Here is a 17,625-nt window from a genome sequence, read left to right as displayed (position 1 = left end):
AAGACATTATTGTGAAGAAAGACAATCGTGATGATGATGACCTCTCCTGCTCCTGGAGGGCCTCAATCCTGCAGGATTTAGAAGTTTTCCCCAATTCATCAATCACATAATATCACAATTGGAGATAAATGGAGACCATTTGTTTTCTAATGACACTAACAAAACAAAAAAGTAGAAGACACTATAGCTGGCCTTCTCAGTTATAGGCTACAGGCTACTGTACAATTTAAAACTGTATTATCAACAGCTTTTGTAAAGGCCAAGTGCAGATGCTTTTGCTTGCTTTCCTCCATGCATACCACGCTGTGAAGCTGAACTTTTAAATCTGTAGTACACTTCATTTTGATGGGTCTCTGAAGGTGCACTGCTTTAGGGAAGCTTTCTTAGTCATGTTGATCTGCACCAACCCATGCAGTGCCACACTGCATTATTCAATCTGTAGGCTAAATTATTTCTGAGAAACCAACACTGTGCAGCAAGAGACTCCAGAACCCACTCAGAGAGGTAGAAGACAGGGCTGTATTAAAGCTGGACATGCTGTCAATTTTCTGAGGAAAACATCCCTGAAATCTACAGAAAGAGCCAGTGGAAAACACTACTAAGATGCATTCAGGCTTATCTTTATTTTTTAAGCTCTTAGGTGCATCTTAGTTCTAGGATTTTCTAACTCTCCAAGAGGTGAGGACAAAAAAAAAAATCTGTTTCAGTATCATTACCATTTTTCAGAGAAAACCCATTTCATGACAATCTCATAACTATAAAGATGAGGGAATGTAAAGAATGCAACAGGGCAATCACACGTTATTTAATCTTGAGAGCAGAGTGATTGACTTTGGCAGAATTCTTGCTTTAAGTAAAATTAATTTTGCTACATAGGCTTCCTTACTTGAACTTAATGGAAGAGAATGGGGGGAAAAAAAAAAAAAAAAAACACAAGCCATATGGGAAATTAAATCATTTGATAGAAACGCTACTGTGTTGTGCATTGAGTGACAGTTTCAAAATAACAAATTAAATGATTCTCTGTCAACATCAAACCTCTGAAGAAATAAAAACACTCCACCAAAAACTCAGATGCTACTTGGAAGAAAATAACTGCAGCAAATAAATACACTTCAGTGGTGTTCCTGTTAGCAGGCCTGTGGTTGTGCACGGTCTCCCGAGTGAGAGCGAGTGAGGGCTGGTGGGGGGCGTTGGGGGAGGGGTTTGTGCGAGTGGCGGAATGCAGCAGGGCCTGTGGCGACAGGCTTGTCAAAGACACAATGAATCCCCTGACTGCACAGACGACCATTAACAAGGCTTCATCAGCATGCCCATCTAAACCTCCAATTAAGGTAGCAGCAGCAATGGCACTGCCTCTGAATGAGCCCAGCCAGGCGTAGCAGCACTGTGCCCACTGCTCATGATTAATTCAGGGCCCTTCACACCGCGCTCTCCGCCGAGACCCCAGACTAGAGCAGCCCAGGGGTGGCCTTCACCCCCTGGAGTCCTGCCAGAGGCCACACACACCACTGGACACAAGCACCCACCCCTCCTCAAACCATTTCACGACGCCCCCCTAAAAAAAAGAAAAAGTGTAGACCGAAAGCCACTTCTGTTTATTAAGACTGTCGGGAAAAAAATAACCAGGAGTCTTTGCTACAAAATAGTGACTGAGGCTTTATGTGTACAGGGGATTTGTTTAGGCAGTCTTACACAACAGGAAGCAAGAATGGGACTGGAAAAAGAATCTTTGTTTGTAGTGTTCAAAACAAAATGACTAATTAAAAGACTGAACAAAAAATATGTATACCACCCCCCCATACACAGACACGCACACAGACACGCACACACACACACACACAAAAAAAAACAGTCCTCTTATAAAAGTCTTGTTTTCTGCTTGGTTTGTTGAATTTTGGTATAGTACAGTAACTATTCTTTCTGTTCTGAAAACACTGTGGTGATATTGATTTGGCTTAACCTACTTTAATAAGACAGAGTATCTCCTTCAGTACCATGGGCAGTTCACAGACAACAGCAGAAACATCAATACAAGGGTCTCAGAGCTATTTTTTACTAATCACCTTTGAGGATTCAAAATCACCCTGTCTATTTTTTTTTCCAACACACTGTAAAAACAACAGAGCAATTAGTTGTTCTTTTGAAGGTATTCGAAGACAACGCTGTCAGATCACTGCTTTGAAACAATTTACTGTCGATCTCTGAAATAAATTGTGCAGTTGGCAATTAACACATTCATATCACACCCAAACAAGCCCACGATGGCTTCTGGCAATGAAACGCAGCATAGCACTGAAAAAGTAAATAAAACAGGTCTGCGCATACAAATCGATACATGGTACTGGCAGACAGACTGACTTGGCAGGTACTGTACCTGGTATGCGAGGCCCCTTCAGTGGGTTGGACAGCGCCATGCCAATCTCTGTCATGCCGTACCTCTCCAGCAGAGTGTGCCCTGTGATCTGCTCCCATCGCTGCAATGTGGGCAGGGGCAGGGCTGCTGACCCTGACACCATGAGCCTGCCAGAGAGAGGGCAGAGGATTCACCGAGGGCGGCAACTGGACGCCCACTCCACGGTGGTCTCTCCGGCCCTGTTGTAAAGCAGCAGACGACTGCAGCAGTAGTCCGTGATCCCGAGTTCACCGATCACCTGGCCTTTGTAAGTCGCTTTGGGTAAGTGAGTCTGCTAAATGAATCATTGCTTTTATTGTAATTATTCCCTTAACTGAAGCAATTTAACCTTTTCCCCAGGACTGCAGCAAGTAATCATTTAAAGAGACCTATAAAACCTGTTAGACTGTTGCCCCTGAGGACCACAGTTGGGGATTGCAGGCTAACACACGAGCTGCCTGAGTAAATGTTAGAATTCAACCTATTTTGCCCTGAGATGACTTCCCCTTTATAATACTTCTATTTAGCCATTTCAATTGGACGTCAGTCTCAACTTTTTCAGTGTTTATCTACATGTCAGTTGTCTATTGTTACAAGAAAGCCTTTTGAGAAAAAAAAGGTAAATTCAGGTTTAAAATACCCATAAGTGGGTGTTCATGGTTAATTCGTATGTGAAATAATATGGACAAAAATGTAACTAGTCATAAACATATCCTTTCTGTTTATTCATTCAGGGTATTGAATTTATTTCTTATATAATTACACTGAGGTTACAGGAACAAGAGCAGTTATACATGCAGGAAAAGTGTCACCTTAATTTCTACTAGCCATAAGGCATATTCATTAAAAAATAATTAAGTAGTATGACGTTACAAGAGCTAGGCTGGGCACAGCCTATTTAGCTCACAGTGACGTGGGCTGAGTGTTTAATGTGTGAGTCCTAGTCAGGTTGCTCAAGACAATCAAAGCAAATGGCCATGCACTGGAACTCAATGAGGTATGGAAGCAGAAAGCTGTCATTCAGCATTAATAGTGGATATGAACACAGAGAATGCACAATGGCACTGATAGGTTTCCTGCAGCTAAGACGAGATGACAACAACTAATAACCCTTCTGGCAACGGTACCTGATTCTCTCCTTACAGACCGCTCTCACAAAATCCTGCACGTGGGACTGGGTGAAGTGGCGGTCGTAGTGCTCGATCAGCTTGGAGTAGATGGTGGGCACAGCCATGAACACATTGACACGGGGAGCCTTGGAGCTCAAGAGGAAGTCCCACACCTTGGAGAGGACAGGGAGATGTTCAGAAAGTACAGAAATTAAGTGCTGGCTGCATAAAACATTTTGCCAAGTGCTAGTTTAGGGAAAAATTAATTGGGGGTTGTAAAAAGCAAACTGGGTAGTTTCATTATAGGGTCCAAAGCAAATTCTTTCACGTGTTGCTTCCTACTTGACAATAACGAATACATAATTCGTTTTTGGTTTATAAAAAAAAAAAAACATAAATCTAGTCCGATATGTGTTAAGATTTCCCTGAACACACATATTAAGAGGATTTAGGGAAATAATCTAGATTGCTTTGTGTTGTGTGAGCACATGTTAAACAGATTTTAAGTTCCCTATTGTATTTTTACTCTTTACAGTAGATATTTTTCGTTTTTGCTCTGCTATTGGAAAGCAATTATTTTGTCCAGTAGTTCAAATAATTCAGTAGTACTGGCCCCTGCATTTCCCTCAATTCAGTTCAATTATTTTTTTAATTACATTCCATGTATGTTTGTTTTAAATGTTTAATCACAAGCAATGAAAAGTCCAGTAGGAGAACAGATTTGTAAAAAAAACAACTGTAATACATCTTTAATATTGAGAGCAGAAAAGACGAGGCAAACTGCATACAAATAATGCTAGAATTGTTCATCGTTAGCATAGATTTGGTGTTTAAATATATATTTTTTTCCTCAACTCATGGAGTTCTGTAAAGGTCATTCTAACATCTGTTCAGTACAATATCTTAGGAGGAAATACAAGTAAACAGAGGACCCTAAAGTATAGTCAGCTGTGCCACCATCACCACCCCTATATCTCTGATTTTAAAAACATTTTTTTTTTCCATGACAAATGTATTCTGTAAGCGTTTGTGATGGATCCAGCCCCCCTTCCCCCTGCAACACACACAGACATTCACTCTCACTCTCTCTCTCTCACACACACACACCCGTTGCATGGCTCAGTGCTCCGCCTGCGCTCGGTGGGAGAAAAGCGTGAATTAATTGAAGGTGAACGACAGATTCTCCTTCTCTCTGTCCCCCTGGGAGACACGTATTTCCCTTGGCCCTCTTCTTTCTTTCTCTCTCTCTCTCTCTCTGTTTCATTATTCCTTGCTTCGCTGCCTTATCAGCCTGCTCTCTCTCTCTCTCTCTCTCCAACCCCCCCCCCCCACACCTCACTATCGCGCACCCGATTCTCATGAGCATCCTCCCTTTGGACTCCTCTCTTTCTCCACTGCTCTTTATGTGCCTTTCTCTTGATCCCCCCCCCACCGCCCCTCCAACATCCTCCTTTACTCGCTCATCCCCCGTTCCTTCTTCTGTCATAAATACATATTTTTTAAGACAGTGTATCCCACAGCACTACTTCCAAACATTCCATTGTAACATTAGTTGCAAGCAGGGCCATCAATTTCTAATGAGCTAAAAAGAGACATGCCCTGGAAGTTTCATTTCTTTGGGGGACCGCCGGAGAGAACTTCTTAGCGTACCCCAGGGTGAGTCGGCTCAGCATGCAAACATGGCACAGATGAAAGTGAGTAACTCGCAGCACCGCATGCCGTACGCTTCAGCAGTACTCGACATTCCACAGAGATTGTGATTTTTCAAGTCACAGTCAAAGCCTGCCTTGCATGCAGAGTTAATGCATTGTTTGCTGCAGCCCTATCTTCCCTATTGTGTTGCTCTTTATCCAGTCTTTAGTGTGAAATAAATGATTGCCATTAGCTTCTCGGTTTTACAAGGAAAATCACAGGCACGGCAATATTTAAACATTTCTTGTTTTCACACATCTAAATGCCGGTGGTCCAAGCCTACTTCTCCACCATTAGATTAAAAAAAACAATTACTGGCATATTTTCAGTGTCAGTATCCTTGCTCAAAATTGTGTTTTTGGCCCAAATCCCAAATATTTATTTCCTAAGTGATATGCAAATTATATAGACATGCAATCTCAATAGGCTCCCCCAATTTGTCTTCAAGACTTCTCGTTTAAGTGCAATGACCTTCCAGAATTCAGAGGTGTTAAATGTGAATGCTGAGGGAGTTAGAAATATATGCATTTGAATGATTTTTCTTCGCAGCCCTGCTATTTGCTTTCCTTCAGGTCTGAATTTTAGTCCCTGTGTTTGCTTTATCCTACACATTAATCTCTTTAGTTCTGGTTGTGTCATACACTACACAATACTAGAGGTTATAAAGTCCCACGCTACCATAGTAAATACAAAATTGAGAATTTCTTTGGTAATCGATTAATGCCACTGAGAGAGGTGTGTGTGGAAACTAAAGAATGAAGGTATACATTTATAAAGCCTGCAACATGTAACAAAAGATGGATTAATAAATATTAATTTACAAAGTAGATGAGGAAAAACACATATCTTTATGGTAGCTATAGTCCAGATGACTATCACACTTGAGTATATCCCAGCATGGAGTTCGCAGTGTTTCTTTGTTTCTGAAATCAGACTATAAACAGCTGAGTTACTGCAGACCAAGATTGCTACAGGAAACAGACCCCCCCCACCCCCCTCCCCATTAAATACAGGAGTTTAAAGAGGAGAGTTATTTACCCTCCGTGTTCAGTGCTTTCTAGGCCATGTCTATCAAACCGCTCGAGCGCTTCCCAGAGGAGGTACTCAGGAGGGAGGAAAAAAGGCAATTTACGTCCTTCAAAGGGCTGGTCTCACCTGGGAGACCCGGCAACAAGACCTGCCGCCGCCTCCAGAATCTCAAGCAGCCCCGCGGCCCCCAGCCCGGCACTCACTCGCTCAGCTCTCACACCTCCACTCCCGGGAAAAGCACTCCCTTCACTGCACAGAGCCCAGCAGTGTCTCATCCCTCCTAATGCACAGATTCATTAATACATTCACTCTGCAAGGAAACACTGTGTGAGGGTTTCAGATGCACAAGAGGGAACCTTCAACCAGCAACAGTGGCATTTCCATATTCATATCCACAATTAAATTAAATTCTGCAAATTCATAAGCATTCTGATCACATAAATTATTATTGTATATATTCATACAATTATATATAGATTATGTTATATATATATACACACACACACACACATACGTATATCACAAGGCATTATTCAATTGAATCAATCAATCAACTAATATTCAGTTCTAGGCAAGCCATTCATTGAGTTTGGCCTTTGCTTTGCAACATACACATTTGCTAAGGAAGAAGATATAAAAAGAAAAATATAAAAAGACTTGCTTTAGTGTTCTACTATTGTTTTGACACAATCCACAGTCACATCTAGTACATGTACTTTAAACTTTTAGTCACATCTAGAGTAGACACTGCAAATGTCTCTACTCGTATGACATGTCTTAGACTAACATAAGTGTTCCTTATAGAGTGCCCCTTTTGCAGTCTTATGTCCTTCGAAGCCCTTACCTGTCAATCACCCCACTAGCAAATTCTCCCGGACCTCGGCAACACTCCCCACCGGCCCCCCCTCCAATCCTACCCCCTCATTCCTCAATGTCAGCCCATCGATTGATTCAATTCTAAACCCCTTCCAGCAACTTGGCGTGGTCAGATACAGAGTCACACAAGGCAATCCATCAAAGGGACTCAAACGCTTAGCGTGACAATGGGAAAGAAAACTCCACAGGCTGTCTCAGCAATCTAACCTGCGCTGGCGTCTCGTCCCTGACCTGAATAAGGCCTGTCTTGTTTTTCCAGAAAGAGCCGAGCTGTCAGTTTGGTTGACGTACACGTTTCTGGCGTACTTCCACAATTAGCGCAAACGACTGACAACTGATAAGGTGGAACATCAACACCCTACACAACTTCAGTGTTTCAGGTCTTTATAGTATTCCCCCACCGAAGCTGTTAGTACTGGCTGCCAGAACCATTGCAAGCTTTGACAAGAGTTGCAAAGAAAAAATTGTTGTGGCGCACTGAGTGCATTAAATATAGGATAGCGGATGAGTGACCATCCATAGCAATGCTCTGTTCCATTGAGATAACTGAAGGGCACTGCCATGAGAGCCAAGCTTATGAAATCTAATGGCTTCCCTTCTCCACAAACAACCTTACTTATAGAGTTTTAAACCACATGCACAGAAAAGAAAATGTAATATTTACACATTTTATATTTTACATTCTTAGTCAAAATTGTGCTCACTTCTTTAAAATCTTTTCTTCTACTTTCCCTATCTCCTTAGTGAGTTTTCCCTGTCTGTGGCATAGTTTTCAGTCTGAGAATGGCAATTGCTTAATAGTTGGGACAGAATAGTTGTTCTAAAACATATATGGTTCAAAATCATACAGAAGGACTTGAAGTTGAGATGACCTATTACTTGACTAATGATTGACTATTTTATGCAAATGTAAGCTTAATGCTTCATTTGAATCTACAGTGATGTAGCTTGTGCCACTGAAACTAACCAGTTCTATTGTCCATCTTATATTGTTACTGAATGTCGCTACACTGAATAGTCCTGTCACGCCACTATTGCATGAGAAGGGGTATTACAATAGGGAGGAAAAGGGCTGGGTGTTAATTGGGAAAGAGCCAGAGATGAATATGGAGATACCGTCTGTGGCTGGAACTCAGGCAGCATGATGCAGGTGGCGCCCACCCACAGCGGGCACATCAGTTTGTTGACGATGCCGTGAACATGGTGCAAGGGCAAGGTATGGAGGATGACATCATCGGCCGCCCACCCCCACTCTGACACCAGGCACTGCATCTGCAGGGGGGGGACAGCACCACACTTTCACTGACATGAGGAATGAGACCAGAGGGGCTCGACTCCAGACCTCAAGGGCCACAGGGTTCTCAGGGTTTCTGGTGTAAATTAGGCTCTCAATGCCTGATGAGGACAGTTTCCTCCATTTGGAAATACTCAGAATTTCCATGTTGACAAATTAAAGGAAAAACCTGAAAAAATAAGTGGAGGAACATAACGAATGCAGATAGGTGTACTGCATGTTACAATTAAGCAATTAACATCCTATAATGCTCTGTGGCATGTATAAAAATGCTGAGCAGGCCCAGCTGACATCGATTTTGGATCAAGATGGCAAGAGGAGCGTTTATTGGTGCAAAAACCATAGGCACTGGTCTACAGAGATGTGGAAAAAAAAAGTGATATGGTCAGATCCTTCACCATATTCTCGAGATTTTGGACCGATGTGTTAGACAGCGCTCCCCACCACCATTATCAAAACACCAAATGAGGGAATATCTTTTGGAAGAATGGTGTTCATCCCTCCAGTAGAGTCCAGAGACTCATATAATCTGTGCCGAGAGCATTGAAGCTGTTCTGGTGGCTCGTGGTGCCCAACACCTTACTGAGACACTTTCATTTTTTCTTTTAATTTGTCACGTGTTTGTACATTTCATTCAAAGCACAGAATCTCTGTATTTTTGAGGCCTGGAAGCAGAATGCTTAATATCTGTCCATTTAATCAAACGTTTAGAAGGAGTTATTGAAAGCTCAGGTTGAAAGAAAACTGGAAGACATCTGGGGTAGGCTAAATGTCTTTGGATATAAGGAGTGTGTCTTGTTAACAAATCAGCAGTGGTTTAACAAAGCAGGTAGTGAATATGAGATACAAAATAATAATCAATCACTTATTATATAATTATATAAATTACCTCTAAACAGTTCTAATACTATGAAGGATATGATTGTCTTTTCTTTTTTGCATATAAAACCTGAAACACTGATTAACCTCTAAGCAGTGAATAACAAAAGCTTTACCCCCCCATGAGCTTACCATTGCCTGCAGGTTGCGGTGAGTGTTCAGAACCCCTTTGGGCTGGCCAGTGGTACCGCTGGTGTAGATAATCGAGGCCGGCCTCTCTGCCCAGTCTGAGATGGTCGGGCTGGGCTCGCCCTGTGCAGAATGCAGAGAGCCAAGGCTGGAGGAGACAGGGAGTGTCAGGTAGGGGAGCCCCAGTTTCTCTGCCAGGGGGCCCAATGTCCCTGAGTAGGGCTGTGCTTCGAGCAGCAGGGAGCTCTGTGAGTCTGTGATGATGTACTCCAGCTGGGACGTCGGGTGCTTCCAATAGAGAGGCACAGCAATGCCACCACACATCCAGGACGCCCACTGCGCCACCACATACGAGGCATCGTTCGGGCACAGGAAGGAGATGCGTTTCCCCTGGAGGTCCCCAGAGCTGCATTCCAGTGCTTCTACGATCTGCCTGGACAGACCCAAGCTGCTCCTGTACAGATCCTGGTAGGTGTATGTCCCGTTCACATCCACGATTGCCAGCTTCTCCCTGAAAGCCAGGGCTCTAGTGAACAGAGGTGTCACCTTGCTCCTCCATGCCTTCCTCACTGTGTGCAGGTGTGACCTCCTCAGTCCATCGCCCAGCAGGAATCGCATGAAGATCTTCCCTTGGTCACTGTGTCCCAGTGCCAGTCTGAGGGAAGTCCTGGGCACAGTTTGAAAAGCTGCCCCTAAAAACATTGCACGTGCTACTGCTGTGATCTCTCTGGCGACCTCATTCACATGTGTCCGATTTGGTAGCCATTTGTAGTTTCAAACCTGAATAAAGTGGAGAAATAAAAATGTTGTTTCTTCCTATATAAAAAAAATAAAAATAAAAATGTCCTTACTGGAGTGACATTAGGAATCTTAAAATTTTAATCTGAGTGGCCCAAAAGCCTGACCTTGAGTGTTGTTTTATGCAAGATGTACTTAGGCCAAGATCCTTTACCAGGATCTGGTGTTGTAAAATTTAACTGCTTTCCAGAACCTTTGAAACGCAATTGATAAATCTGTTGCAGTACTTGAAAACAGACTGAAGAGACAAAAGTGTGAGGAAAGCATTGTGTTCACATGGAAATCTAGCTAAAACCTCCTCATACTCCCACAGCAGAATACTTCCAGGTGTGCAAATGAGTCTGCTAGGGATTATAAAGTTAGTTTGGCAAGGGATATAAGAGTTTAAACTAAACTGATGTCATATTCATCCAAATGTCCTAGTGGTGTATTTGCTTACTGCTGTTCAAGAGAACTAAAAAATCACAAAAACCATAGCAAACACCTCCTTGGTGTGAAGATACAGGTGCGCTGCACTTATGGTTCCTCTTTTTGATATAAAACTGAAATTAAAGTCTGTTAGATTGTAACCCTATTGTTTTGTATGGCAATGCTGGTCACAGTACCTACTGACACGTTTTCCTTTCCATCTCTCCATATATTGCAGTTTCTGGGGTTGAGTTTGTTTAGTAATGGATGTGTAGAATTTTAAAATAAATAAATAAACAAGCAAACTAAGATATTTTGTTTTACTTTTATTATTATATATTTTTTATTTCACCCCAAATGTTCTCCACTACTGTATTATTTTATAACAAAAACCCTGGGTGAGTACATATCCTAATTTGCACTTACTTTTCTGTTACCCTTATCAAGTGTGTGTTGATAAATATACACCGCTGAACATATTCTGAATTACGCTCCTTTAAAACCAATGTGCGGAATTGAATTAATGAAGACGTTACGTTTTAAAATTAGCATTTCGTTGAATGCATCCATCTGGAAATCGAGAACCAAAATAACATACAAAATAAATACCCTGCTTACAAACCGATAAACAATTGTCCATATAAAAAAATCCTCTGTGTTTTAAATTGCTTTTCACCTTACCCAAAATAAAAGTCCTTTCTACAGCGCAAGCCTCCTGTCCGCCATAAACACTAACCGGGCGGAAACTTTGCTGCCGTGGATAAAGTTCTGCTTGCGAGGCTGATTAAAACACATTGCTCTTTAAAAGACAAAATGCGATACATCATCAGCGGCATCATGATATTAATAATAATAATACAAAAAAGTAAAAGTCAACATCTATTGCTTGGTAGATCTTCAAGCAAGGCATCACAGAGTTTGTACCATAGTAAAGCTGCATGCACACCATCAGTGATGTACACTGCAGCAACACTGTCTGAAGAGTGTAATTCCTGCAAAACAATCGTGATGTCACATGTTCCCAGGGCAGGGGGCAGGACAAGTGGAGAACACAACCAGACCTCCATAATTCAAATTCTCATGTTGAAAGTCCAATCAGTTTATTTATTTTTAAACAACCAACCACCAAAATACCAACAAAAATGTACCATTTACAACGGGTTTAGTTAAATCATTCAGATACTTTATCTGAGGTGGGGACACTGAGCACCAGGCATGGAACACAGACGCTAAACTGTGGAGAATCAGTCCTAGTGGGGGGATTTTGTCAGGCCCTGGTCTTGTTGCTGGGGCTCGAGTCTGCCAGCTAGTTCTGGCTTCCCCACACAGAGCGGGCACACATAACCACCAGCTGGCAGTCGCGTGCCTCCGATAAGGATTGTTCAGACATGGCACTCATTCAAAAAGTTTTCACTTCCCCAAACCCCTACGCTATGAATGAGGATGGCATGTTCCTGCAAACTAGGTATTCAGCCTCAGTGAATCCCTGCCAGTAGCAGAGTAGTATCGTCAAGGAATGATCACTCCATGAGCGAGGCTACGCTACCAGAGCTGGCTCCTTCGCTCACTCTATTTTAGCCTCACTATTGAAGGATTTTCCTGACACTAATTAACAGCACCGTATACCATCCTGCTCATCGTGATGCCATGAGGATGTCAGTTAAATGTGGAATTGAATGTTTTATGCATCTGTCACACACTGAGGTAATTATTTCAATGATCTGAAGAAAGTGCTAGAAATAAATCCTCTGATAAAAGGTTTTTTTTCTCCAAAGGAAAAATGAAAAGAGATCATGAGGAGATAAAGAGGTTAGATTTGTCTTCTTGCACTGAGCTGACGTGACAGAAGTTCATCTGTAACCTCCACCCCTCAATAATAGATTCCGAGCTGCTGTAGAGAAGTGGAGTGTGATACACAGTTGGATGGAGGGCGACCCAGTGTGAGAACGGATGGAGTTCAGATCTTGGGCTGCCAGCCAGTTATGCCCAGCAGAGCTTAAAAGCGGGCAGGCTCTCTGGCCAGCAGCGGGCGCCCGTGACTCTCTGACTGGAACAAAGCACCATGGGAGCGGCAGAGGAGCGGTAGATGAGAGAAGCCCCCTCTTCCGAGAAAAGGAACGAGCCGATAGCGGAAATTGTTGAAGTGCCAGAACATGTGTCGGGTTGGCGCCAGATGAGAGTGTCTTGGCAAGCGCCTCGCTCCCCCCTCACCCTGCTTGGAACACATGGCACGTCGACGGCATCTGGCCGCGCTGACTCTCAGCAGCTGCGCTTTGTCTTCGCCAGTTGGGACACTTGGCACTGCCACTTCATCAACTACCTGTGGCTCTCCTGACGAGGAGGGGGCTATGAATTATTCTGTGCTGCAGCTGCAAACTTGATTCCCTTCCAAGAGATACAGTATAGTACAGTACAGAGGACTATCGCATGCTATATGTGTTGTAAACAAGCCATCTCTATTTCACTTAGTTAATACTAGGGTCTCAATAAAAGTTGTTTTCCTCTGGATGGACATAAGAACATCTAAATATAAACAGTAGTTCTGTTCTACAGCATGTTTCTTACAAGGAGGAAAATATTGCATTTGCCATTTTTTGTTCTGTTCTTGTTAACAATGTTTATGGACAGAAAGTTGTCCCTCGGCTGAGTTTTTCTATGGTTTGTCAAAATGCCACCACATAGTAGTTACCTCACCAATTTACTCATCCTACATTCTCTGAACACAATCACATATTCTGAAATCTCCAAAGCTGAAGATGACCATAGTTTCTATCATTACTCCTTTAAAAACCTCTGTGGTCTGTAATGATTCTGTTTTTTTCATTTAGCTTGTTGGAAAACCTTTACTATAAGTTGCTTATCACAATATTAGGCCTCTTAACACCTTCAAGACACTGATACATTAACTAGATTATTGTCTTCATACCTGACGAATAGCAACCTTCTCCAAAGCTCCTGCAGGGCCACATGCCTTCCTTTGAATACACCCAGCATAAAGGCCGAGATTAGTTATATTTTTCATTGTCATGAGGACAAACTCCAAAGGCCAGATTGGTCTAAGGCTCAGTCTGCTATACCTGCTCTAAAGTGAGGACAACAGGCAATGCATTACAAAGAAAACTTTCAATGTCTGTCAGCTGCTGAGGATATACTTTACTTACATGCATATTCTCAGTGTTTATGCATGCGTTCATGGGGAAAAGGATTAGCACGCAGTTGTGCCTGCGGTAAAGGGAACAGAATGTAAATTGTAAAGTGTATGTGCTTTTGTGGAATTGTCTTTCGTATGTTTCCACCATTACAAGGTTTGATTATAGACAGTCTGTGCTCACCTGATCTCTGTAATGAAGCGAGAGAGCAGTGATGCGTAGTAGTCTCATTTTGTCTCTGGTGAAACCTGTATCTTTTTTCCTGCTGTGCTATGAATCCAAAGGAGACTGGTGGGACAGCTATAGCAGCAGCAAACTCCTTGAACAGCTGCTGGAGGGTCCACTCTACTTTTCCCTTAGAGAAGCTAGGGAAGACATTTTTAAAACTGGGAGAGATTGGGTGTTCCTGATAGAATTTCACCAGTGCTGATTCTCAGAGCTTATATAGTACAATGACATCCACACTGGATGGATTACCTTAGAGATCTTGCAATTAAATGGTATTGTGTTATTGTTTGTGCACATGTTTATAAATGCAAAGAACCATCACAGTTTCCATTTCAGCAGCAAATGCTTTGGAAACACAGAAGACACTAGATGATATTGACTGAATTTAAGACACATAGTGATACATATCTACGTAAAAGATGCCAGATGCAATTGTGCATTCGGAATGTATTTACAAAGAACAATAAAAATCTTCTTCTTCATGAGTTTTTACTCCAAATCCCTCCCTCCTCTGTCAGTTATTTATTTGACTTTATTGATAAATCTCTCAAAACCCCCAAGAAAAATCAATTTGGAATACATGTAAACAAACAGAAGAGTTATCAAATTTCAAGATTTACTAGGGTCTTTAAATAAAACAAAGAGAACTGAAATTAAATTAAGCCTAGCGCTCTGTATCAGGATGCTGGATTTGTGTGAAAAACAACACATGACATTGAATACTAGTGATGAAATTGGATTTGACTATAGTGCATCTTCTATTGTTTTTAAGTGATCTAGACATTCTTTTGCATTTAGGAGCACAGGGTTTGCCTTTAGCAAGCTGGCATGCCCCAGTTAGTATCCATTTTTTAGTCTTTTTCTATCCAGAAAAAGGCTTCTGTAGGCAAACAGAGAATGTCTGTCAGATTCAAAGGCAGTTTTTACGACGAAACTGACCCGTTGGGAGTTCGCTCCATCTGTGGCGGGCTGACCCAGTTTAGCCCACAGCCACTTCCAACTGTTCCGAAACCCAAACATATGCGCTGTGGCAGGGGGATAAGCGATCATTACCACGCGGGACTACGAAACACACACTCCAGATATGACACTGGACCTGTCACATGTTTGTGCTCTTCCTTTAACATATGCCAATGTCGCCCTCAGGAGCCTCACACTGAGGGTGGACGTGAGAGCAGGAAATGTGTTTTTGTTTGTTTGTTTGTTTGTTGGTTTTGACGATGGGGCTAATTGAGGCTATGTGGCCCTAGTGGATAAAGATCGCACCTTGGCAGAGTAATGGAGCCCATTGTCTTAAACTGTGACACAGAGAGGACGGCCTTGTGTGTCCTAGTGAGGCGAGAACAGAAGACGGGGGGTGGGGGGTAGCGGGGAGGAGAGAGGGTAAGCTAGTGATTAAAGCTGAAAAATTGGCAGCCTGACCTTTTGGCTGGGGCTGAGGGATTGGATGCTAAACTGCCAACTGGTCTGTGCGCCACACTGGCAGAGAAGGAATATGAACTGCTTTGGTATTTAAAAGTAACGTGAGTGTGGACTAGAGAGTGAAAGTCATATGATTAAGTATGTTTTATTGATTAGAGGTAGAAGAGGGCGAGACTAGTGCTATCTAGAGCTAGGGGACAGCGACAGTGGTCAATTGTCTACTGACTGCAGAATTAGAAACATGCCCCAGACAATGCCCAACAACTTTAGCCTCCTCTAAAGCCAGAAACCATTGACGTTGGCCTGATTATTGGAGATGTAGGTGTTACATGTGAAGGTAAGATGTCCCAGGTTACTCAGTCTAAATGCAGCCTTGGCCCTACTAGTCATTAAAGGCATCACCGAAAGGCAGGACCCGCTGATGGCTTCACTGCTAATGAGTTATCGATCTTTCCTCCCTTCAACTTCCCACCGAACAACAGAAACAAGGAGATTGGAGAAGACAAACAATCAACACTTCCCTAATCAGTCTTCGGTACAGTTTTGTTTTTTTAATTGGACATTTCTGCTGGGGACGGGAAAGATGGCACACAAGTATTCTGTAACGGAAAACATGCAAGGCTCTTGTGTTATTTTTTATTTCACACAATAACACTGCCTTTATACAGCTTTGTTTTTCATTTTCAGTCCATTTACTTCTTGTATTTCATCTCTACGCCTTCAATCAAAGAACCATTGCTTTAAATTATGAGACATAATAACGGAGGGAGAAATGTGATTAGGCCAGGGTTAATATAAATCAGCCGCACAGACGATATGAAATATTCAGGCTTGCGTTCTTGCAGACCGTTTTCATGCCCATTCTCAGTCTTCTTGTCTACACCACAACTTCTTTCTCAGCTCTGCAGTTTTTGTTTCTTTCTTTCTGCATGGTAAGTCCTCAGTGATTCTGCAGTGTGTGACTGTCACAGCTCTGTGGTGCATTCACACTGAGACACAGCCATATGCTGTCTAGCCTCCCTGGGAAGATGCAGTAGCCACTCAAGTCCTGCTATCGCTCCAGCTGTAGCACTGATCAATGCAGTAGCCCCAGGCTTGCTGGCTGTGGGCTGGCTCACTACAGAATCGCAGGAAGAGAGAAGCTGCTTCCTCCAGTTCTCAGCACCGGACTGTAATCTCTTGTTCACGGGACATGGCAGCTAATAGATTACAGAGCAAGACCAACGCATCCTTTCTGTCCATCTGTACGACTGTCCAGCCACCCCTCTGTAGATTTACTTTCCTGCATACCAACTCAACGTGTCTGTTTCTTTGTCTTTGTCTTTTTCTGTACCTCTCAGGGTTGGAAAAATGTTCTTGATTGTGACCTGCTTCAGGGCTGTTGACTCTCACCTTGTTAGCAGAAGAGTGTTTGTTACAGAACTCCAAAGTTGCAGGGCAAAACTCAGCAACTTTTTATTATTTCCCTGAATTGTTTTTGACAGGATCGCTCAGCCTGTTTGTAATGTAACAGCTTAGGAATGAGTATAACTCTCCTCTTGGCCATACCCATACAGCACTTAGTCACGTGTTGAGTTTTTTTCTGGAAAAGAAAACAGGCAATTCCCTCACAGCTTCTCAAAAACATAAGGGGTTCGTTTGATTCCTAGGAACTTGTTATTGCTTTCAAACTTGGCTCAGGGCTTTATGAATGCGGCCTACAATCCCCAAAAAACAAAACAAAAAACACACCCATGCCCTAAAAAGAAAAAAACTTCAAAAAGAAAGATTGTTATAGAAGTAACGTTTCAAACATACAAAACAAAATTCTTAAAGACCTTCTAAATCTCATTTATGCTGAAGGGAGGGGGGGTGTATTCTGAATTTGTTCTCCCTTGGCATTACCACTTTGCATTTCAAGCAGAGAGGTTTTGTGTTCAGCTAAATCAGAGGAGAGATTGTCGGGCACGCGTGTTATTAATTTTTCCAAGTCCCCCTGGCGTCTGTATGAATCTTAATGCTGCTGACTGGGCCGGAGCAGTATTGACTTTCTTTAAAATATGAAGAAGCTTTGTTGGAAGTGCCTGGGGTCATTAGCTGAAGAGCAGACGAGAATCCCTCTTCGAGGCAGTTTGACTTCACCGTGTTAAATGCGCTTTTAAAATATTCATAATCATACACACTGTAGTGGAGAGAGGGAGAAAAAAAATCAATATTAAAATGTATTCCTGTTTCTTG

At 42.5% G+C, this 17,625-nt stretch overlaps 1 protein-coding gene across 2 annotated transcripts in view; it reads right to left on the bottom strand.

Annotated features, from left to right (window-relative positions):
* The window catches only part of acsf3 (acyl-CoA synthetase family member 3), a 28,509-nt gene extending 16,922 nt beyond the window's left edge, over positions 1 to 11,587 (bottom strand). For both annotated transcript variants that reach the window (XR_010820002.1, XM_066713754.1), the window contains exons 1-5: positions 11,291 to 11,587; positions 9,407 to 10,183; positions 8,218 to 8,373; positions 3,523 to 3,677; positions 2,378 to 2,523 (exon numbers count right to left, since the gene is read on the bottom strand). Coding sequence is in view for 1 of the 2 variants with exons in the window: in XM_066713754.1 (XP_066569851.1) it covers positions 2,378 to 2,523; positions 3,523 to 3,677; positions 8,218 to 8,373; positions 9,407 to 10,105 (1,156 nt within the window). In the remaining variant the exon portion in view is untranslated. The remainder of the gene's footprint in view (positions 1 to 2,377; positions 2,524 to 3,522; positions 3,678 to 8,217; positions 8,374 to 9,406; positions 10,184 to 11,290) is intronic.
* Positions 11,588 to 17,625: the final 6,038 nt, after the last annotated feature.

Source organism: Amia ocellicauda, chromosome 9 (genome assembly GCF_036373705.1).
Source record: "Amia ocellicauda isolate fAmiCal2 chromosome 9, fAmiCal2.hap1, whole genome shotgun sequence".
Lineage (NCBI taxonomy): Eukaryota > Metazoa > Chordata > Actinopteri > Amiiformes > Amiidae > Amia > Amia ocellicauda.
This window is presented reverse-complemented; position numbering and strand designations above follow the sequence as displayed.